The sequence below is a fragment of the Ambystoma mexicanum genome, chromosome 6q (genome assembly GCF_040938575.1).
Source record: "Ambystoma mexicanum isolate Mex_15411 chromosome 6q, UKY_AmexF1_1, whole genome shotgun sequence".
Taxonomy (NCBI): domain Eukaryota; kingdom Metazoa; phylum Chordata; class Amphibia; order Caudata; family Ambystomatidae; genus Ambystoma; species Ambystoma mexicanum.
Window position 1 is genome coordinate 1,086,439,113 of NC_090937.1, and position 24,713 is coordinate 1,086,463,825.

Consider the following 24,713-nt stretch of genomic DNA (forward strand, 5'->3'; position numbering starts at 1 on the left):
TGTTATTCTAAACTCCTTGGGAGGTGGAGAAGGTCCTCCAGTCTATTATCGCTTCTTTGTGTCTTGGGCTAATTTCATGTGGAACTATCATAAGTGCAGTGCTGTGCCTTGATTTGCCTCTGATCAATGCTGAATACGTGGTTACACAGGCAAGAAGGTTACATGTCTTTTAACCTAAAACATTTTCACCTAATGTAGATTAATAACACTATTCGCCCTTAAAAACACCCCAAACATTCCCAAATATAATTTTTTTTTTTAAGGGAGTCCCCCCAAGCCCCACTTTTCAAAATGTAACCCTTTACTCCACCCAAACATACATACATATATTTTAGATAAAAACAAATTCAGTGAAAGATTTTTTCGATGAAAAAATCTTTCAATTAACATTTTTCGGTGAAAAAGCTCTCGATGAAAAATCTTTAGGGGAATATTCTGTATACCAGCCAAGAACAGCGGCTTTCTGTAGCTGTGCAGATCTGGCGCTCTTCCCACTGCACGTTGGCTCAGTGAACAGAAGGTCCTTTGGTTGCCTGCCATAGAGTCATGTCTGTATGAATGTTCAATTCTGAGAGGCGCTGTCTCAGCTCTGCGCATGTGTCAGGGTTGTGCAACAGTGCTGGACAGAGCCAACACGATGCGGCACTGCGCCCCCTGGTGGATGGAAAATGGCCAAAGCCACCTACTGCTGGTGAAGATATATTTAAGAAGAGAAATTTGTTGGAGGAATGACTAATCGCATCAGAAAGAACATTACAGACGGGTATGTTATTTGTTTATCACCCATACACCGTACCATCAACAATAGCAAGACTCTCTTCAAAGCAGTCACAGTGTATCATCTTCCTCCCCGAAATTCCCATAACCCATGCCAATGAGAAATCTATCACGGGGGACAATTCTTTTAGGATTCAAGATCAGCCAAAATAGTTTGGCTAACTCAGTTTGCAGAGTATGCCCCACCCACCACAGCACACACAAGAACAACATGAACTACCTTTGGGACACTGTTCATTTAACCCCTGATAAAGTCCTTATCATCCTTATAAGCAACTTCCCACTCAGACAACATTTTACCAACCTCTATGTTCTGCACATCCTACCGAAGCCCTCCACCTTATCCTGGCAATCTTCGGCGCATCACTAACTCAAAGCACATTTCCCACCACCCTCAAAAACAGACAAATCATTCCCCTGCTCAAGAAGCTAATTCTAATTCCTCATGCCCTCAGCAACTACCACTCCATCACATGCCTTTCTTTCCTCACCAAGATACTTAAAAGCCACCCAACTTCAGGCACTCGCATGCCAACAGCCTCCCACAGATGTATTAATCATGCCGCAGACCAATATGCATCCTGTCAAAGTAAAAAATCAAGCCCTCATCATCATATTGTACAAGGGGCTTCGGAGTCAACATCATCTGCTGGTTTACCTTTGCCCTAAAACACTCTCAACAGTTTGTCAAGATGCACACTTCTATGTCACCACCTCTACCTGTCGGGTGTGGAGTCCCAGATGGATCCATCCGCTCACCTTTGATATTCCACATCTACATTTACATGTAACCCCTGGCAAACCTCCTCACCAGCCAAGTATGGAGATGATCGAGAACTCTACCTGAAAATATCATCCATCAAAAGCATCCACCAGTTCAAGGCCTCCCTCATCCTGCTCCAGGACTGGATGTCTAGTGCCTACCTCCAACTGAACCCCACCAAGACTATATTCCTGACCCTTACCAATTACAAAGAGTACTCACGCATCCAGGCCTGGCTCTCTATCATGAGCCTTGGGGTCTTCAGCCCTCAGCTGACATTCTGCAGAGTCTCTTGTATCTTAAATCTGCAGCTACCTCTCCTTAAGAACACAAGTGGCACAGAAAACCTACAACATGGTATCAGCTATCCCACCTGTGGAAAATCAAAATCATTACCAAACTTACAACCCTCCAACAAGCCTTTCCTTCCTCTTCGAAGCTCACGGAGGACATTGCAACATTGATTGTAGACAAAGTGAAAGACATCAAGACCAGGGTTAGTGAACTCCAATGCATCAAGCCCCACGCCACCACGCCAAAACGTATATCACCCCTTTTCACACCAATCGCTGACAAGGGTTTTTCAAGTGGGCCTCAAAGCTTAAAGCCTCATCAATTGGAACCTAACCATGCATAGTGGCCTCCATCGAAAAACACATGGAAACAGCGCACTGTGCAAACAGTATGTTTATTGTTGGTGTGGCGGGAGGACACTGTGTGGAGCTGCTGCTGATCCTTCAAGTCTGTCTTTACTTTCAATTCAATGGGCGGACCATTTTGTACTAATACACTGCACCTGCGCGGAGCGTGTTGTGGTGTGCAAACAGTACGTTTAGTGTCGGTGTGGCGAGATGACACTGTCTGGAGCTGCTGCTGAACCTTCGAGTCTGTCTTTACTTTCAATTCACTAGGTGGACCATTTTGCACTAATACAATGTGCCTGTGCAGAGCGCGGCATGGTGTGCAAACAGTGTGTTTATTGTTCAGTGGACGGATGGTCGGGTGAACGCTTATTTCTACATAGCAACCCATTGGGTGTCATCTCTCGCACTACTTTCAAGTAAGAGACGGTTGTCTGTTGTTGCTTATAGAACTGATGAGGACCTTTTGCTACATGTAACCTATGTGAACTTGTATATTTACAACTAACACAAGCAGTGCTACAAATGAGACGTAAATAATCTGTGAATTATCCATGTTATTCCACTAGCCTACTCAAGAATCCCCTCTTCTGCTGTTAACGTTGATCCGTGTAGTAACTGCCACAGGAGTGTGAGTGGGAGTGTGGTTTCAGAAAGATCCATAGCCTGCCATAGCCCATATAAATTTACTTGCAGGGATATTCGGACTGCTGCATGCCACATAGTATGCACTTCCGAATCAGACCCTCGTCTTGACAACTATTTCTATTCTCCTTTGGCGGACATGAACGTTACAGCACCTCAAACGAGGGGGTGTATAATTGAATGTTCTGGCTCGCAGACAAAGACACTATAAGGTTCACCTAAGGAATGCTGATAATCTTGTAGCTCTCTTCTGGAGCAATTTGTATGGGAGTGTGGCAGGAGTGTGGTCATAATTTATATATCTCCATAGCCTGCCATAGCCTGTGTTTTAGAAAGTAAAACCTACTGCACGGCTTCCTTCCATTCATGTTGTAATTCACTCCATATTGTAGTACAACTGAACATATATAAGCATCAGGCATTTTTAAAGAAATAGGTGAAGTTCTCTTTGCAGCTTACTGTGCTATTTATTAACGTAGTATTTGGTTAAGTTGGGGAATTTTAATAGGATTTTTGATTTTCTTTAGAACTGCTGCTGGCCTATTTTGAACAATTTAACTGCATCGTTGGGTGGCAGTGACTGCTGGACGTAGATCCTTTGAGCCGCAGCCTGGGGTGTGGTTTAATTCACATTGCATTTATACAACTGTCGTCAGGCTATCTTTGAACAACTTAACTGTATGATTGGGTGGCAGTGACTACTGGACATTCTTTTGAGCCACAGCCTCAGGTGCTGTTTAATTCATTCGCATTGCATTTAAACAACTATTGTTGGTTTATTTGGAATAATCTAATTGCATCATTGGGAGGCGGTGACTGTTGGGCGTACATCATTTGAGCCGCAGCCTGGGGTGCAATCAAATTCATACATATTGTAAAATCGCTTGTGTGCTTAGGTGTATGTGAGCAATTAGATCTGGTGGAGTAAAACCCTACCTATTAGGAAACATCTTCATAGACTTTAATGAGAGTTGCCTCATGGTTGTTGAGTTGAGAAGCAGTAAGTGCTTTTTACTGCAACTTCCGTCTACACTTACAATGACAGACCACGTACATCTCACGCCTACCACCTCACCTGAACCTCTAACAACAGATAGTCAATTGGAAAAACTTAGGTTGTGTGTTGATGAGTTGAAGCAACCCGAATTGGAAATTATGGGTGCAAATGTTGAAGATATTAATTCTAAATGTAATGAGGTTAAACAGGACTTGATTCTGGTGGAGACTCATCATGAGGCTGCAACCGAACAGACCAAACAGACCATCAAGCAACTAAAATGAGAGACTCAAACAATTACTCCAAGCACAGTCTCAGGCTGGTATTACCTTCTGTTCCTTAACGCATGTTGACCCCGAGGATTTAATGAATTGTACGGACAATAATTTCCTGTCTGATGTCTCAATACTAGCACCTCTTGTGCTGGCTGAGTTAAGTAAACGTGTGAGACTATCTGTAGGACCACCAACACCACACACAATGTTGCTGCATGCTATAGATGAAGTATGTTTGTATAACAAAGCCAACGTTGTATTGACTAATCAGGAGGAGATATCCATAAACAAAACACTGAATGAATGTTTTCATACTATTCCTAAAGTGGGTCATTCAAATAAACAATCCACAACAATACAAAATAAAGCCCTACTTTCCATCAAAGACTGAATGAAATTCCTAGCTCTCCACAATCAAGTCATTCTAATTCTGGTTTGACTCCAAGGGCCCTTTTATCTACACCTAAAGCCAATAATAGCACCCCTCAAGACTCCACTCCTACTGACACCTACTCTTTTCGAGTGATCACCAGAATCTTGATTTTACCGGATAAAGGACACAATGTTACACAATATGAAGTACGTGAGGTTAAATCCTCTTTATCAGAGATCCTTGCTAAAAGGAATAACTTAGAGGGTTTCATATTGGCTTATGGGACTCATACCAGCTACTTGCGATTAAGGGAAAAAAGAGAGTAGTCTGGTATATCTACAGCTACTCAGACAGAGTTGTGGGATCACACAAAACTCCTGTCTCCTGCTTGCATCTCACAGGCTTCCCAGACATCTCCATTACATGCGAACAAGAGTATGATGCAGCCAGGGGTCTGCTTGTTAGAGGGGGTAAGAACTCTGCGCTCAATTACACTCATACAGGTTTTAGATTAAACTATACAGGAAGTTGGCGAAGACATATGGGACATAGTAAATACTAGTGTAGCTAAGCTCACTAAAATAGAAGAAAATATCAAAACTCTCTTTTTGTGCCATGGGTGGTAGTAAGGAGTCAGTGTTGATAAACTTTGCGACAGAACAAAGAACTGAGTATGAGGATGATCCATCACCCAATAGTCCTACACCATTGACAGACATAATCGAGCAGTCTCATATTATTATAGAACAGGAGGACCTAGAGAGCGCTTCCCTCCAACTTATGTCCCCGCAATCGCCCGCCTATACGGCATTAAACTCTCGGAGAACAAGGTATAAAGAGAATAGTGCTAAAAGAAAGGCTATTACGAACAACGGTTTCACAAAAAAATCGAAAAACATGCAAGCAATCAAAATTCTGGGTCATAATTCTGCAGTCAAAAACATGTGTAATCTGCCTCAGGTGGATGAGATAATTGATCTGAATAATAAGCAAGAACAATTGAATGGGAAGCAACACAAAAACAGGGAACGATCTTATAGTGCCCTGAGTGGTCCATCTATACAAATTCAAACTGATCTGCAGGATCCAGCTTCTATGGAGTGCACCTCCAATATAGCCATAGTTTCTGTAATTATTACAACTAAGGTTTCGGAGGTCGATGCAATGACCTTACCATCTGGGTTTTTAAATGGGGACATTGGCATAAAACAAAGTAAAATGAAAACCTTTTTTCCTTCTAAGTCCACAAAAACTAAAGGAGGGGTTGTAGTGGCAGTACCCGATTTAGAACCCGCAAATCAAATTACCCTCAACCCCTTACCTACAACAAAACCTCTTGAGATGCAGGCTAACATTACTATTCCTCGGGTGACAGAATGTATCAAAAATGATATTTCCCCAACTCGTCCACCAGTAATACAATTATCACCATCCAATTCAGAAACCTACCCTTCAAAAATCATGGGTTGGGAAAGCGACCTTAAAATTAATGGAACTAGTAGAATAAATAGATCATGTATGCTAAATCTCTTTAAGCACATTCCTGTTCTGTGAGTACCACTCAATTATAATATCAAAGCTCATCTGGGAACAATGCCATGATCTTTTGACTCTGGGGTATAAGCCCCACATAATTAATTCCATGGAAGATGCTATTAAATTTGTAGGGCTCTGTGCAACAGTCCCTGTTAATGAAAACAGTATACAGTCAAATGAAAGTAACATCACGGGTGCAAATGACAAGTTGATGGCTCAGCTCCCGACCCTCGCCAAGAACGCTCATGACTGGTCTTGGGTGGAGTCAGCAATAAAAACATTCATGACCTTACAGCAAGGGATATCGCAGCCCTAGCATTCAATCTATCTCTTTAATGTCATGGAACGTATGTGGCCTAAATAACATGAATGCATGGTTCTATGATCCAGCACACTCCATCAAACCAGCGATTATGCTTTTTCAGGAGACTATGGCAGTATAGGAATTTCAGCTCAGCGGTTATGAAGCTTTCACACGTCCGGCAAAGAGAGCCTTAACAGGTTGTCCTAGTGTGGAGTTAGCTATTGCGATTGATAAGGACATGAACACCAAAACACAAATGATCTATTACTCTGATGATCTGTTAGCGATTGAATTGATTTTGGCAGATAAAGTTTAAACCGCCCTCTTGATTGTAGATTTGTATTGGAATCCGGTTAAATTTGGGGTGTCGGTTTTCCTGTCCAAAATGACCTTACTCCTTGAGGATTGGGCGATTAACCATTCTAATGGCCCAATAATCATCGGAGGGGGGACTTCAATTGCAATTGTTTAGAGGGCTCATGGTTGATCAACTACCCGGAAATGCATAAGATAGGATCAACAAATTACTCTAAAGGGCGGGATTGGGACACATTTATTTCGGAATGGGATTTATCGCAGTTGGAAGCAGCTAAAGAGACTTTAACATATACTTGGTCTAGGGGCAGTGCCAAATTCAGCATTGACTATTTCTATGGCTTCTCGTCAATTAGAGCTAAGTGCGGGAGAATGAATATATCATTTCCAGGGTTAGGAGATAATATGATCCTACAATTTAACCTCTTTAATACAACTCCAGTTTTGGAGATTTATCCAGCAATAGAATTTTTACAGGTAGAATGATCTGGTCTCTCACTGAGATGGAAAAATAGCACTAGTAATACATTTATGAACCTGCTGATTTACTGACCCCCAATAATTCAATTTGTAAAGACAGGGTGGACACAATTACTGAAATTGTAATAACATGCCGCAACATATGTGTCTGCCATGTTAAACATAAAAACACTAAGCCCCAGAGACATGCCTATAATAAATTAGTGTCGGATTTTAACCGACTCAAAAATAGCAGATTCGGAAGCTTGCAAACTCAATCACTTTCTGATGTCCAAAATCTAGAAGAGAAAAGATGTATTTGCCAAACCCACAAAAATCAGGTTAAGTCTTTGAAATTTGAAATACATTTAAGTGACAACCAGGCCATGATTACAAATGTATATAATCACAACAGCAAATCCTTTTGGTCTTGTATGAAGTTATTCACTGGAAAAGTTAAAGCCATCACAGACTCCTCCATTACTGAGGAAGTGTGGGTAAAATATTCACCAGTATATATCAATTGCCTCTATAATTCTATGCAACTAAAAATCCTTGTGAGGTATTTCCTTTACTGCGTCTGTGTCCTTGGGACAAAGATGATATTCTCTGGGCAATAAACAAACTACCTTCATCAAGAGTGGCTGGCCCTGATGGTATTCCTGCTTCTGTCATAAAAACGGATCCTATTTTATGGGCTACCATCCTCAAAATTAAATTTGACCCAATATTCCGTACTAACTGTATTCCTTGTACTTGGTCTCAGGCCCTCATAGTGCCTATTTTCAAAAAAGGAGACCCCCTTGATGCCTCAAATTATAGGCCGATTGCGCTTCCCGATGCTTCTTCAAAGATCTTCTCTATTCTACTTTTGAAAGACTTGGAGAGTATCATCCAACACTCTGCTATTATTTCACACAGTTAAGCATGGTTCAACAGGTCCAATTTTGATATCAACACTATACACGACTTCAGCATTTGATTGTGTCATAAGAGCAATTTTGTGGCAGAAATTACTGAAATATGGCATTCCTGCAAATTTGGTTCAGTTAGTGTCCATTTTACATCGGGGGACCTCATATAGAATTCGCATTAATCAAGAAGGATCCTTAACTCGTCCAATTCGAACATACACAGGCGTTGAGCAGGGGTGCAATATGGCCAACACCCTGGTCAACCTTTATATGTGTGATATGGACGACATTTGGAAAGGTACAAAAATAACACCTGTCAAACTGGGCAATTTGAGACTCCATCGGTTAGCCTTTGCTGACAACCTGATCTTTTGTGATAGAATGCCCATCGGACTGAAGACCAGACTACATCTGTTTATGCAATACGCCTATGCAAACAACTTACAGGCTAATGCCTATAAATCCAAAATGGTGGTGTTCTCAGGCTCCAAAAGGGTAAAATCTATGATTTGGACCATGGGATCAGAGCAAATTGAACGAGTTACTAATTTGCGTTATCTGGGATACAACCTGTGCAACACTTCTTACATCATCATGTGGAAAGAGTCTCTTGTCAGCAAAGTGCGACCTTTGGTGTCTCAGTTGAAGTGTCTCTTTAGTGAGCTTTGCACATTTTCTGTGTTGCCAGCCATCAAATATTATGTTTCTAAAGTGAAACCTATTCTACTCTATGGGCTCAACATCTGCCTTCTTGATTTGGGAGACTACTTGAATAGTTTGCAGGGTCGACTATGGAAAGAAGTGCTTGGGTTTTCGTGCTCGCTACCCAATGCCATAATTAGGCAGGAACTGGGACTTGTGTCCCTATCGTCTCGACTTCTCTGGACACTTCTACTACTTAATTATTCAAAATGTTTAAACCTGACTTATTTGAGGACTTAAACAGAATGATGAAGGAAAGTGCTCCCGAATCGATACTAAAATATAGGTTGAGAATGCATTCACTGTTTCATATTGATGCCAATGAAGAACTAATGGGAGTGTTAAAAGGAAGCTTTATAATCATGATTGGTCCTTTACCATTGAATCATTGGGTGGCTATAAGCTTCACAAAGAATATGCCTGTTTTATTCACAAAAGGGAACACCAGAGCCCCTATCTAATGCGCTTCTCCTGTAACAATGCATGGGTACTATTAATGAGATTCAAATTTTACAATTTCTCAACTAGAGAATGCACAAAACATTGTGCCGGATCAAAGGTTTTAGGAGACACTACAAGTTGTCGATTTTGCCACAGTTATTCTCATCCCGAAACTCTGAGACACTTAGTAACCATTTGTCCCCACTTTGAACCTATTAGACTCATAATATTTGGATGTGACAACCTTGGTGAATCTGAGATTTCCAGAAATTCTTTTGGGTTACGACTCATGTGGAGTGAAAATGAAGCTCTGTTTATAGCCTGAACCCGCATTTTAGATATTATTAATGTACAATTGCAATAGGTCTCTGTCAAAACACTTTTTAGAAATTGAGTAATGTATTATGTAATGTAAAGGTATTGAATAAACCAAATGCAAAAAAAAAAAAGAAGACGTGGAAATATTGGCACCATCACTCACATAAGCTAGGAATCTCCCCAGTTTCTCAAGAATACACTGGTGGTCCCCTTTGCTGAAAGAAAACAAATACATTGTCAAATATTCTGGCTAACTTCTTTCCATTCTCCAACCTGCCTTTTGAAGCTAAAATCATGAAGAATGGAAGTCATGGACCAACTAATTGAATATAGCAAAACCCCTACAATCATCCATGACTGACAATCACGCTTCTAATTAGCCTGGGGTATATAAACGACCTTCCAACACAGTTTATCCTTCTATACCTCTCAGTCACTTGTAATACACCAAACCATGGGACCCTTATGCACCAGCTGTAATGAGGCATGGGGTTCTCCAGTGCTGCTCTCGCAGCGATGACATAATTCTGCAAATATCAATGGTACCAAGTTTCTTTGGGACAATATTAGTCTGTACCCAATATCAACTGTATGTCTCATAATGCAGAGTCCCCCCCCATGGTTATTCAACACATGCATGAGGTGTTTCACTGATCCCTAGATATCCTCAAGTCTCTGCTCAAAATCTAAATGTACAACTTGCCGATCTTGATCCATGTGGAGAAGAAAATATAAATAGCTCAATATCTCTGGATAGTTGCTTCCAATCCAGGGCTTAGTCACTGATAACTTCCTATGCCTAACCAAGAGCAAAACTGAAATCCTGATCGGCAACTCTCCCTAAATCTCAAACCTTACTTTTCACTAGGCCACTCTTTGACATCCCTCCCCAACAGCGTAAACACTCAGAAACATTGGAGTTGCTTTTGATACAAAGCCTACTTTCCCAAGTGAATGCAGTAATCAGGAGGGCACCCTACCGATATTACAGGGTTCACAGAATCATTGCATTCCTGGAGGTGTGCCACTACATGGGAATCCTTATATAAGATGATTGCAGTTAGTCTGGCACAGGGCAGCCTAGTTGATCCTTGGCCTCAAGGATAAGAGACAAAATCTCTGCGGGGTTGACCAGCTTCCACCAACTGGCTCTTGAGTAAAGCGTGCAAAGAGGCATTGCTGCTAATTTCGGGTTGGAAGGAGTGGACGCTTTGTGGGGCAGTCTCTATGAGTGCAGTTTCCGCGGGATGGTTCGCCTTTGTAGATATGTGGCCTCTGTGGCTACCATTAATGTTGTTGTGGTGCATTATGGTAGTCTATATTTGGGTTACATGTCATGTGGACGTTTGCTCCGTCACCTGAAGTAGTTGCTGAATGCAGTGATTCTGATTTTTCCCACTGTCAAGGTTGTTTTTTCATGCATAACACCAAGAGGAGTATGGGACCATGCTGGTGTATTTTGTCCCCAGCCAGAGCTCGGAAGGTGTCTTATAAACAGAAGCATGTGTGAATCTATGCGCACTGCTGGGATGCTCTCCACCCACTATGAGATCAGGAGGTCGCGAAATATGCAGTGGTTCCATAGAAATGGCATTTATTTGACCGCCATTGGCAATGCCATTTTCATTTACACTGTGCAGGAAGCGTTCACCAGAATTCGGTAAAAATGTAAGGAGGAGAAGCAATCAGAAACATATGTAAAGAGAAAAAAAGGTTGTTTGCAAGCACGTAAAAATAACATGAAACAAATAAAAAAAATATATATTTTCAGAGCTACCACTACAGACCCAATCCCCTACCCTGTTTTGAATTTCTTTACCTACCTCCCCTTCCTAGCACGATAAGTAGCGGAATCGGCGGCAGTTTCAAGTTTTACACGTCCCACATCAGGCCCTTTTCAGGATGGCAGGCATGGGAATGGGACTGTGGAGGCTAACGTATTGCTCAATAAGGTTTGTGGCTGTGTTGTGTACGCACAAACAGTGGCAGAAGGTCTGTTTGTACAGAGACCTGCAGAAGGCTATGGTTGAAGTGTGCACGGTAACGGGAAGGCATCCTGTTTGTATGCATGCACTGTATGTACTTGATGTACATTGCTAAGAAACATTGAATGCTGCTTTTCTGCGATATTTTCATGAATTTTGTAGGAAATGGGTAAGTGCGGAACACAATTTGTAGCATTGTCGGAAGGCAATGAAACAGTTACTGTTTGGATATTAGAATGGCTAATATGGGTAAATGAAAATGTTGAAAGCAAATTCCATTACAGTGGTAGGTTATGGGAGAAAATACAGTACGTCTTGTAAGTACGTTGTGCAGACAGCCTGTTCAGAAGCACTTATAACAGAGTTGTAAAAATAGTGTACAGAAAATATTTCTACCTGTACTTTGCCTTGATGGGTGGCCATGTGGATGAATGTGGATGCAGAAATCTTGGATAGTTTTACAGAACTTTCTACTGGATGTGCTTTCAAATCACACGACCCTTGCACTCTGATTGTGTAACGGTACATATGAAGTGTTGTACAGAGCTGACAGTATTACATGCTGATGTCTTCGATGTGATTGGTGGATGCATGTGTGACTATTTAACAGTACCTAATGAGGTAGTGCTGGACAAAACATATTGCAAAGGGAAGAAGGACTGGTCCTGCTTTACTGGGGCGCAGCCCTCGCGTTACTTGGGGAAGCGCACGTGACACAGTCTGTGCTTCTCACCATGCGGGCCAATGGAAATGGAACTGTGGGGACTACCCAATCAGGTACTGAGGGTGTGGTTCACAGGAAGGCGTGGTATTTTTATTTTTCATTACTGTGCGTAGTGAGGAGGGCTGACATGGAGAAATGCACTGTATTGATTTTGGGGGATGGCTTTTTTGGTAGATCTGCACAAGTATGCTCAGGAAAGGCAAGTTTATGGCGATTTCGGTTTGGAAGGAGTGGACGCATTGTGGTGCACTGTCGATGTCCGCAGTTTTTGCGTTATTCTTGACCTTTGCAGACAAGTGGCCAGTTTTGCTATAGTGCACGTTGTCGTCGTGCATTATGGCGACATGCATTTGCGTTACATGACTTGTTCACGTGTGTTCCATCAACTGAAGAGGTTGATGAAGGCAGTGAAGAGGCTTTTTCCCATTGCCCAGGTGGTTTTTTCTGCCATAACACCAAGAAGAGTATTGGATTTTCCTAATGTATGCTGTGCCCAGCCAGAGGCTGGAAGTGGTCTCATCAATAGAAGCATGTGTGATTTCTTTGGCCGCTCGTGGGATGTTCTTCTGCAACCATGACAGCATTCATTCTTAAAATGCGGTGTGTTTCCATGCAAATGGCATTTCTTTGTCCAGCATTGGTGATGCTCTTTTGTTTGCCCATATACAGGAGGCATAGAAAAGTTTACTGTAAGAAAGTGAGGAGGCAAAGAAAATAGAAAACCATATAAAAACTGAAAATAAAGGTGTTTCTCTAGAAGCATCTAAAAAAAAAACTTTAAAAAACACTGAAGATGAAATCCCCTGCCCTGGTTGTAATGTATTCCCCCACACCCGTGCACAGCATGAAAGCCACATCCGTGGCTTTTGAGGGTGGCGGGCATGGAAATGGGACTGTGCAGGCTAAGGGATTGCGCAATAACTTTTCTGGGTGTGGTGAGTACACAGAGGAATGTTGTTCAGAACTGATAGTGTTACATGGAGAACTCTTCACTGTGATTGGTGAATGCGTGTGTGACTATTTATCAGTACCGAATGAGGGGTTGCTGGAAAGAAGATAATGGACAGGGAAGAAGGGCTGTTACTGCTTAACTGGGGTGCGGCCTTAGCGGTACTTCGGGAAGCGCACGTGCCACATACTTCCGTTGTGAGCATGCTGCCCATGGGAACGGGATAGTGGGGATTATCGGTACTGAGGGTGTGCTTCACAGGAAGGGGCGTTAATACTGCTTTCCATTACTGTATGTAGTGAGCCGGGCTGTTATGGTTGCCATTACTTGCAAGGTAATGTAGCATAGCAGAAATTGTTCCAAACTCAGTTACAGCTCAAAGCTATGTGGGCAGCTACTCTGTTCTGAAAAGCTACAAACAGAATTCGGGGCAGGTCTGGGGTGTGACCTTTTGTAGGGCTGCTGCAGAGACCTTGCAACCGGCAAAGAGGCCTACATCGTTGAACCAAATACATACATATGCAATGGCACATTGTGGGGAATTTGTAAGCTTGTAATTTCCCAACAACACTTTGTAGATCACAGAACATTTCACTTTCCCACTGGTCAAGGGTCCCGATCGTGTCTGCACCATAAGGGCCCATGCACAGCGTGGGTGCAGTCTTATGGTGATGTGGCACATGTTCTCCATTGGGACGGCTGTCCGCAGGATGCGTTTTGGGTGGAATATTTTGTGCGCATGTGCATGAGTGTCCTATGCACACCGTTGGGATCTCTGCAGTAATTAATATTCTCCAGCCTGGGGTCTGGCATGGATTCACATGCTCATGAATATTCCCTGTCGTCAGGCCGGGAATCCTCGGTATAGAAAAAAATCAGTATCAGTTTCATTTCTGATCTGTCTTTCTTAGTAGTAACCAATCACTGGTCTCTGGGTCATACTGCCCCCAGCCAATGACTGCCCTCTCCCTAAGCCCCGCCTCTGGCAGCCATCCTCAGATTTTTACCGCACGTTCAAGTGTTGGGAGTCCTCGTGCTGTAGCTCTAGAGCTTTTGCTGCGGTTTCGCGCTTTTTCAGGAGATTTTTCTCATTTTTCAGTTAAATAGAGCCTCAAGCTCCACCGTTTCCACATCCGATCAACGGGGATCCGTTTTGGAGTTTTCTACGCCCCTCAAGGGTGAAGATTTCATCGAGTTACGCTTTTGGAGGATTCCAGAAGTTCCGAGGCCTACCCCGGAGATGGCCCAGGAGAAAGGAAGCTCGACACCCGGGAAGCTGTTCAGGACCTGCCCTGGATGCCAGCTTCAGAATGTTTTCAAGGAGGACGAGCATTCGTTATGCCTCTACTGTCTCCATGAGGACAACACGCACACGGAGAAGGACTGTGCGTTTTGTGGGAACATGTCGGAGCGGACCATGAAGGATCGCCACCTCCGTCTCGCCAACTGGCTAGAAGGGAAGAGCCCGTCAGGCGAGAAGAAGAAAAAGAAGTCCGAGCGGTCTTCTAAGTCCTGTGAGGGCGCCCCGGCGACGGGGGCCCAACAAAAGGCCAAGCACTGCGAGTCCGCGGGCACCGGGAGCGCCGAACGGTCGGGCTCCTTGGCTGCCAGGTAGGGTGCATCCTCCCCGGCGCCATCAACCATGAGCCAACGCTCTGGTTCGGGTAAGAGGAAGTCCGAGAACCCGGCGAAGCTTCTGGAGAGGCCCCGGTCGATCTCGAATATTCCGGCTGAGGGGGAGCGAGACTCGGACCCTCCCCCCAGGTTAAGGCCCCAGGCATACAGAAGGTGACGATGGCCTTAATTCACCCTGCTAAGACCTCGATTGAGGATGTCGCAGCGGCCCTGGCTCAGCCTGTGGAGGCTACGCCAGTGGAGGCGACCTCAGGACCCAGAGTCTCCCTGCCACCGCGGCGGGAGTCGTCTTTCAGGCCCATTGAGAAGACCCCCACGAAATCTGCGTTGGAAAAGGTGGGGGAGGGGCAGGTGGCCATCGTGGATACGGACACGACCTCTGAAGAAGAGTTCATCGAAGTGGTGGAAGAGGCCCAGCCCATCGGGAGGGATCCCGACGAGGGCGACGACGAGAGGACGGTGTCGCCGACCAGGTTCCTCAAGAGCCCTCGCGCCCATCGTTTCCGGCGCCGCAGGACACTTCGGCGGCCATTTTGTCAGCGATTCAGTCCTTATGCTCGGACATAAGGACAAGGTTGCCCCTCCCCCCGACGGAGGTGCCTGAGCCAGACCCGACGGGGGAACCGGAGCCGGGTCCTTCGGAAAGTCCACCGTATAAGAGGAGGAGGACGCATCCTACGCCACCTCTCCCACCTCTGCGGCCTGCTCTGCCTTCCCCCGGTCTACTACCCATGGGGATGATACAGGCACGGACACGGCTACTACAGGTACAGATGACGACGGAGGTGACAACGGGACATGTCCCCCGTCGCCCCCTGCTCGGGCGTCCCCACCCGACGAGATTGGATCCTTTCATGCCATGATTTCCAGGGCATCCAAGCTCTTCCAGCTCTGCCCAGAAGAGAAGAAGAAGGAAGGGTTCCTTTACCAACGGCGCGAGGCTAAAAGGAAGACGGTCCTCGCCGTACCACTTCTGGATGACATCTGGGATGAGGGGCTTGCCCTCCTCAAGAACCCTGCCACGGCGCCGGCAAAGAGGGACCGGTACGAGAAGAAGTACCGGGTCCCTGACGCTGCCCCCTTGTGCTTTCGGGCGCAACCTACCCCGGATTCGGTCGTCTCGGCGGCGGCAAAGAAGAAAGCTGGGGGGCAGCGGCCTCGACATCAACTTCCCCGCCGGACGGGGAGGGCAGGAAGCTGGACACGATGGGACGACGGGTCATCTCATCCGCAGCGACGACTATCAAGGCGGCCAACGCCCTAGCTATCATAGCCCGCTACGACAGGGAGTTGTGGTTCAAAATCGCCCCTCTGTTGGACTTCCTTCCGGACGCCAAAAGGGCTGAGGCCCTTGAAATCCTACAGGAAGGTGAGATTGCTTTGGACCACGCCATCACGGTGGCAACGGACATCGCCGACACCGGTTTCCGTCAGTTGAGCAACGGCGTTTGCCTGAGACGACGAGGATGGCTCAAGGCGACAGATTTCCGCCAGGACGTACAAACCAAGGTTTTGGACATGCCCTTTGACGGGAACAACCTGTTTGGGAAGGCGGTTGATGAGTCCCTTCAGGCCATCAAGACCGACACAGAGACTACCCGGGCACTGGGAGGGCTCCAACAACGACGGCCGTTCTTTCGGAGCTCCGGAGGCAGACAAGGTGCCTCCAAGGGATCCGGCAGTGGCTCCTCCACGTACCGCCAAGCGGCAAGATCTTCATCCCAGGAAGCCTACAGGGGACGCGGCAAGTCAGGTGGTGCCCGTCGTCGTCGACAGGGAGGTCAAGGAGGCAAGGCGGCCTCCAAACAAGATTGAACCGACCGTGGGGTCGGGCCCCCGCCGAAGCACCCCGGTGGGAGGCCGGCTGGCGAGGTTCGTCAGCGTGTGGGAGTCCATCTCCACCGACTGTTGGGTGCTGGACGCCCTGGCCCAAGGGCACGCCCTCGAGTTCCAGAAGAAGTGCCCTTGCGTTCCACCCGTGGCCAGGAAGGAAAATCACGTCCCTCAACTACTGTTGGAAGTAAGGGCGATGCTCAAGAAGGGTGCCATCGAGCTCGTCCCAAAGAGGCTTCGGGGCTCCGGAGTTTACTCAAGGTACTTCCTCGTAAAAAAGAAGACAGGAGGATGGCGCCCCATCCTGGACCTGTGACGACTGAATAAGTACATCAAGGCACAGAAGTTCCGGATGGTCACCCTCCAGCACGCGCTGGGACAGCTGGAGGAGGGCGATTTCCTGTCGTCGTTGGACTTGGAGGATGCGTACTTCCACATCCCCATTCTAAAGAGACACCGAAAGTTCCTCAGGTTTGTGGTCCAAGGGCGGCACTACCAGTTCAAGGCCCTCCCGTTCGGATTGAAGTCGGCACCCAGGGTGTTCACCAAGTGCCTCGCACCGGTGGCGGCGCGGCTGCGTCTACAGGGGATCCACTTCTACCCCTACCTGGACGACTGGCTCATCCGGGCAAGGACAAGGGAGCTCGCCGTGGAGCACACTGCGAAGACCGTCCAGCTGCTCACGGACCCGGGATTCTCCATCAACTTTCCAAAATCCCACCTGGTTCCGTCGCAAGTCGCAAGTCGCCCTGTTTCTGGGAGCCAAGCTCGACACAGTGGCGTGGCTGGCCTCACCGTCAGAGGAAAGGACCAGGACCATTCTGGGCAAGGTGCAGCGTCTGCTGGCCACGGACATGGCCAGGGTAAGATCTATCAAGTCCCTCTTCGGGATGATGTCCTCCTGCATTTATCTGGTGCGCCTTTGCAGGCTTCGGATGCGCCCCTTACAAGAGTTCCTCGATGCCCGCTGGGTCCAGTCGACGGGCAGCTTCGAGGACAGGATCCCTCTCAACGAGACGTTCCGTCAGGCGATCCGGTGGTGGGGTACCCGCTCTCATCTGTCGGCGGGCACGGACTTTCAGACCCCAGCTCACCAGGTGACGGTGACGTCAGATGCCTCCCTGGAAGGTTGGGGAGCGCACTCCGGAGATCTTCACGCGAGAGGCCTTTGGCTCCCGGAGGAGAAGTCACTCCACATCAACATCTTGGAGCTCCGCGCAGTGTTCTGGACCCTCAGGTCTTTTCTTCTGTCCCTCAAGGGCAAGGTGGTGAGGATCTTCACCGACAACACCACCACGATGTTCTACATCCGGAAGCAGGGCGGAACCAGATCCCCTGCCCTATCCAAGGAAGCCCAGGATCTGTGGCATTGGGCCGTCGCCAAGGGATGTTTCTGGTGCCTCTTCATCTGGCAGGAATAAAAAACACGATCGCCGACTCACTCAGCAGAGAGCTGCGCTCGTGCCACGAGTGGGAACTACTCCAGGATCAAGTGGATCGACTCTTCCGACGATAGGGCGAACCCCAAATCGATCTCTTTGCGACGGCGACGAATTCCAAGTGCCGGAGGTTCGCCAGCAGGTTCTCCCAGCCGAGGAGCATGGGCGATGCTTTCTCGTTCCCCTGAGACGGCCTATTTCTTTATGCGTTCCCTCCGCTGCCGTTGCTGCTCCGGCTCATCAAGCAGCTCAAGAGGTCCCGGTGCAGGATGATCCTCGTCGCACCGGCGTGGCCGAGACAGATCTGGTTCCCGGACCTTCTGGACTTGTCAACGTCCACACCAGTAAAGCTGCCGATGGACGCAGATCTTCTCTCCAGAGAAGGAGGCGCCATTCTTCACCACAACCCGGAGTCGCTGAACTTGCAGGCCTGGCTCCTGCAGCACTAGAGTTTGGAGGGTACGACATCCCGGCCGACTGCAGAGAGGTTCTTGCAAAGGCAAGGGCGTCCTCAACTCTCAAGTGCTACAGACATAAATGGAAGAGGTTCTCTGTCTGGTGCCGTGCACAGAAGATTAACCCTCTGCGGATTACGGCCCCTCAAGTATTGCCGTACCTACTGTCATTGGCCAAGGCTAGACTAGCTCACGCTTCCATCAAGATACATCTGGCCGCCATCTCACGATACACCAGAACTACGGGACGGGCGTCCTTGTGGTCTCATCGACTGGTGAAGGAATTTATGAAAGGATTGTTCCGATCATTCCCGCCGGTCAAGGCCCCTGCCCCGGCGTGGGAGCTCAACGTGGTGCTGACCAGGCTCATGGGGGCCCCTTTTGAGCCTATGTATTCGGCACCGTTGAAATTTCTGTCGTGGAAGACAGCGTTTCTCGTGGCCATCACCTCTGCACGACGAGTGGGAGAGATCAAGGCCCTATATTGCAAGCCGTTATACTTGACGTTTCACGACACGAGGGTGGTGCTGAGGACGCACCCCTCCTTCATGCCCAAGGTGCCGTCGGACTTCCACCTCAACGAACCCTTGGTGTTGCCAGTTTTCTTCCCGTCTCCTTCGTCGCCGGCTGAAAGGACTCTGCACTCGCTGGACATAGCTAGAGCTCTACGTGGACCGCACGAAGAGTTTCCGGAAGACATCACAGCTGTTTGTGAACTTTGGGACTTAATCAAGGGAAGGCTCTCTCGAAGACTTCCATTTCCAGATGGCTCTCCGGCTGCATCATGCACTGTCACCGGTCGACCAGAGCGATCGCTGCTACCACAGCGCTCCTGTCTGGTGTGCCCCTGCTGGACATCTGCAGGGCTGCGACGTGGAGGTTGACGCACACCTTCACAAGATTCTACTGCGTCGATCGGGACTCCAGGGAGGAGTCCAGGGTCGGCCAAGCAGTGCTGCACAACCTGTTCGCTTAAGGTGAGCCTGGTGAGGAGGTAAGAGATGCTTAATGTTGAGTTGTTGTATTGCTTAATGTTGAGCCTGTTGCCACCTCCCGTGGTTGTGCATGTGTGTACGGCTATGTATTCTCTTATTCATAAGCATGTGAATCCATGCCATACCCCATGCTGGAGAAGGAACAAGTTACTTACCTGTAACTGTTGTTCTCCAGCATGGGTCTGGCATGGATTCACATGCGAACCCTCCCGCCTACCCCTCTGCGGCTCTTCACTTGGTCATACTGCCACTTTACGTGCTACCAAATCTGAGGATGGCTGCCAGAGGCGGGGCTTAGGGAGAGGGCAGTCATTGGCTGGGGGCAGTATGACCCAGAGACCATTGATTGGTTACTACTAAGAAAGACAGATCGGAAACGAAACTGATACTGATTTATTTCTATACCGAGGATTCCCAGCCTGACGACGGTGAATATTCATGAGCATGTGAATCCATGCCAGACCCATGCTGGAGAACAACAGTTACAGGTAAGTAACTTGTTCCGTGCGACACACGTGCGCCGACCATTTTGGGACATGCTGGGTGTTTGTAGGGTATAGCAGGTGGGATGTTTATTTGTACAGCTACCTGTAGGACGTGGGTGTGCGCCTCAACCTACTTAAAGTTTGTCACAAGTTTCTTCGCCTATGCTGGACAGGGGCGGTGTTACCAGGAGACAGAGGAAGAGATGCGCATGCGAGTACTTGTGCAATGGACAAACATCTGTTCCCACAACTAGTTATAGGTGGTTCACAAGGTGCGGACATGCAGTTCGTACTGGCGTGGTACAGTTGCCTCCATTGTGATTGCGGATATGACGGGCAGGTGCAGTGTCAGTAGGTCACCTCCCTTTTCCTTAATTGCGGTAATTCCCACAGTACTGTGCGCCGCTGACTCATAACAGCATTATAAAACCAAAGGAAAAGGCACATGTACACTCAGCAACAACTTACATATCAACGTTTACTTCCACACATTCATACATGCCATTAGGAAAAGGAGGGGGTAGCAGAAGTGGATACTTATTGTGGGCAATTGGGAATTTGCTCAAGTTGGGCATTAGGGGAGGAAGGGATTGAGGTAGCAGCGTAACGTCACAAATCACACATATTTTGATGGGATGGCGAGCTGTGAAATGGGGATGGTGTACACGTGCAGGTCGGGCAGTGGTATTATATGTTGACCATATTATGTCCTTGTATGTCATCTTTTATGGCAGCAAAATTGTTCACCAATTGCTCCATTTTACCTTCCAGGCTGTCCAGTTTGCTATTTACAGAGTTTCTTACATTTCATGTGCCTGTATGCTGGTGTCGGACGGGTGCCGCTAGTGCTGCCTTGCTTTCTTTTACAATAGGTTCTCTTAAAGAAAGAAAATCTGTTAGGTGTACATGAAGCAAAAGATATTACATATTTTACTTTTCAGACTGCGTTGCGTACCAATGGGGTTACTATCGTAAGTCATTGCGTCATGAGCGACATTTTCTTCCAGCACTGGTGCTTGCCATTGCTGCGTGAAAAAAAAATGTTATGCTTCTCAACTGTTGTATACTGCAACACCTGTGCAATTATCAGACAAACTTCAGTGTGCTTGCTACGTTGTAGTGATGTTCTGGTCTTAGTATTTTCCAGTCCTTACTCTGCCAATTCGTTCTTGTTAGCATGTAAAGTAGCAGTGTGGTAAGATTGTTGAAGGCAGACGTCACTTCTCTTGTTGGTGCATTCCTCCATTGTCCCTTGCACTTCATGCACATGGTGCTGTTTGTATATGTTCTTTGGGTCTGGTCAATGGTACCACTACATAAGAAAGCCCTGCACTTCTGAGCAGGTTGGGTGCCACCCAAAGTCTGCCCCCAGACGCATAGTCCGTGACTGCTGTGCGCATCAACATGGTGCTAGCAGTTTCAGTATGTTCTACAGTACATCTTTACAGACTACAGGTATCCTGGTAAAAACATGAAATTTAGTGAAAAAACGTTGTCAAAGGGACGTTATGGTTAGGTTGCACTAGTAAAAACCTATGAAATTCAGTGGAAATACATTGTTACAGGGACATTATGGTTACAGTTAAAACCGAAAACCTGCAGAAATTCGCCAGTTATGGTGAACTAAGCAAACATAACTCGCGCTTCAACTGTGCACTGCAAGCACTAACAACCATGACATCAAAGATGACATCACAAATGTCATAGATGACTTCAATGATGACATCACATGTGTATTTAGTTCTCACAAAAAGCCCCCACAAGGGATTGTCATTGTAATGTTGCCAGAAAAGTATCCAAGATCATTGGAAGAACTACGATGACATAAATAGTTCATTAACCAATGCATTGCTATAAACACCATTGCATTACAGAGTTCTTTACAGTCCATGCACCACCTCATGTAGAAACGTAGGCATTGTCTGCAGCATGGATCATAGAGGTGCAATATTTAAAATCTTCCATTGTTGGATAGTAAAATTATGATTTGCTTTCGTTTCAGAGTTTTTTGTACTGTAGAAACATGTAATAAGTCGCTAAGAATGCCTCACTTACTACATAATTGTACTATTTTACACAAAACATAAATACACCACAACGCATACAAATATGAGCATATACAGGGCAAGTAAAGCAAGCAAAAACATAGCCCTACTACTAGAAAGTGTTCATAACCTAACTGATTATCTTCATGCACAGAAATGATTGCTGTATTTCATGCTGCCTTCTTCCTCTATGTATATGTATCATATGATGTGCCTGAACCCTATGAAAAGTAGTGTAAGAACATATGAGAAGGTCAGGTCTGCAAACGTAGTACCTTTTGTATTCTTACTTCCTGACTGTCAGTGAAGAAAACCAGTTGGCCTAGATATGTCAGTGAACAAAAAAAAGAGGGAGACAGACATGTGATGTCATCAAATGTCATCAATGACATTTGTGATGTCATCTTTGATGTCATGGGTGTAAGTCCTTGCAGTGCACGAGTTATGGTTGCTTAGCTCACCATAACTGGCGAGTTTCTATGGTTTTTCGGTTTTACCTGTAACCATAACATCCCTGTAACAACGTATTTCCATTGAATTTCATAGGTTTTTACTAGTGCAACTTAACCATAACGTCCCTTTAACAACGTTTTTTACTGAATGAATATATATATATATATACCGCTCTACTCAGTAACCAGTTTATGTCCAGTTCAGTCACTTGAGCACAGTATTGTGGGATTGTGGGTATGCAAATTAGCCCAATTGAAAGCCTCCAGAAAATTCTCTTTTTCTAACATACACACACGCACACACCCAGCAAAGGGCAGACTAAAGGAGCTCTTACAGGCAACATTTCACAACTTTGCCCCAGCTTACACAGTAGCCCAGACATTGACACATTGGGCAATATTCTGCACTCAGAAGCTGTTTTTCTCATTTTTCAGGGAGTTTCACATTTTCTTGCACATCTCAAGTTCTAAATTTCCCAGCTGTTTTAGCATGGGTCAAAAAGAGGGCAATGTTGCATTGCTGTTCTGGTCACAGAGGGCACACACAGCAGTTCCACTGTGAATGTGTGGGCTATTTGTACTGCCTGTGTGCTTCTGGGTGCTATACCATAGGTTGCATACAGAAAATGTACAGTTATGGGTGGTTGTGGTTGGTGTAGTGGTACTGTGCTGTACTTGAGGGTGCTACACCATTTGCCACATATAGCAACTTCAGAGTCAGGGGTAATTGTGGAACATTTCTACTGTCATGTGCTTCTGGGCGCTAGAGTATAGGACACATGCAGTGCAGTAGATGCAGTTGGGAGCAAGTGTGGGGTATCTGTACTGCCATGTGTTTCTGGGTGCCATGACATGATGTTTTGTAAAATATCCATTTGTTTCCTTGTCTGAAATGGAGTTAGTTATTCTGAAGCATGCTATTCCATGTCGGATCACCAACTTTACATGAGGGTTTTCCTTTACAACTTCTCTTTGAGGTGTAAGCTATGACTACCATGCAGAGTAATTTGCACCTGCAGTACCGTACGCCAAAGAAGGTTTCTTTGAAAATCCCTCCTTCAGTCCCTTACACCGCGGAAAGGCAGAGATCACAGCTCTGCTTGCTCCCCAGCAGTGGGGATTCATAACACCACTCGCCCATAATGTGCACAATGTGCACCAGTGGCAGATGTGCGCCAATATTTCAGTGCAGCAAAGCACAAGAGATGCTCCAGATTCAGGCCGCAGCAATGCTCTGTTCATTGCCTTGCACAGAAAAGATGGTATGGTCTTGAGTGGAATGATGTCAGTGCACAACATGACTTTCCTAATACGGTAATACAATATCTACCAATGTAAATAGTTACAGACATTAATTATATTGTTTTATGTGTTTTTATGCTTTTGCACCTGTATAACCCACATCCGCAAATGGTGTGACCTGGTGTCAAACTGCTTATGCTGACAGTGATTCACTGTATAGTCGCATGTGCTTCTGAAGACAGTAGTCCGGCTGAAATGAAGGGTTATAGAACGCAGTGTTTTTTATGCTTGGGTATCAGAGTCTCACATGTGTATCTAATAGTATTGCAGCAGCCACTCAGCCATGTCAGCCCTCATTATAATGCAGTCCCTTGGCCAGGTCTCAGCTGTCATATTCTGCTCTCTTTTCATCAATCACACGGTGCCTGCATTCCAAGCAGTGTTAATGATTTGGGTCCAATATTGTGATTACAATATAGCTTTCAAAATGTGCTATCCAAATTGTATGAAACTTTCTTTGAGGCATTGTTTAATTATGCCCTTGTGTCTTCAACATTAGGAAATGTGCACAACTGAGGAGCTTAATGAAGAGTTTACATCAAGACATAGCTTGGAATGGAAGTTCCTTTTCTTAGACCACAGGTTGGTTTCTGTTATAAAATATGTGCATGTTTCTTGATGTAAATGGTTTTTAGTTCATATGCCTTATCTGACACACACTTTAATAATCTCGGCTCACTAACCTTGTGGTGCTCTCAGTGTCAGTGGTACGGAAATGTATGTAGGTAAACACATGGTTTTCAACCTGTAGGTAGAGATTAGTTTAAAATAATTCCTTGTTACCATCGCTTTCGTTCAAGACATTGAGTTAGTGTTAAGCAGCAGAATGTTTAATTGCCTCTTTTGGTGTACCCCTATCCGATAGCAAACAAGTTGCCGTTTGTATAGCAGCTCCTCCGTTTATGCCTGCAGGATACAACAAGAAGGCCGGTCCATGCACACAAGAACTGCAAA

General features: G+C 46.0%; 1 protein-coding gene across 11 annotated transcripts in view; it reads left to right on the top strand.

Annotated features, from left to right (window-relative positions):
* The window catches only part of CLOCK (clock circadian regulator), a 2,930,945-nt gene that overhangs the window by 1,532,396 nt on the left and 1,373,836 nt on the right, over positions 1–24,713 (top strand). For all 11 annotated transcript variants that reach the window (XM_069631637.1, XM_069631640.1, XM_069631638.1 and 8 more), the window contains one exon: positions 24,259–24,341. In XM_069631637.1, coding sequence (XP_069487738.1) covers positions 24,259–24,341 — 83 coding nt within the window. The remainder of the gene's footprint in view (positions 1–24,258; positions 24,342–24,713) is intronic.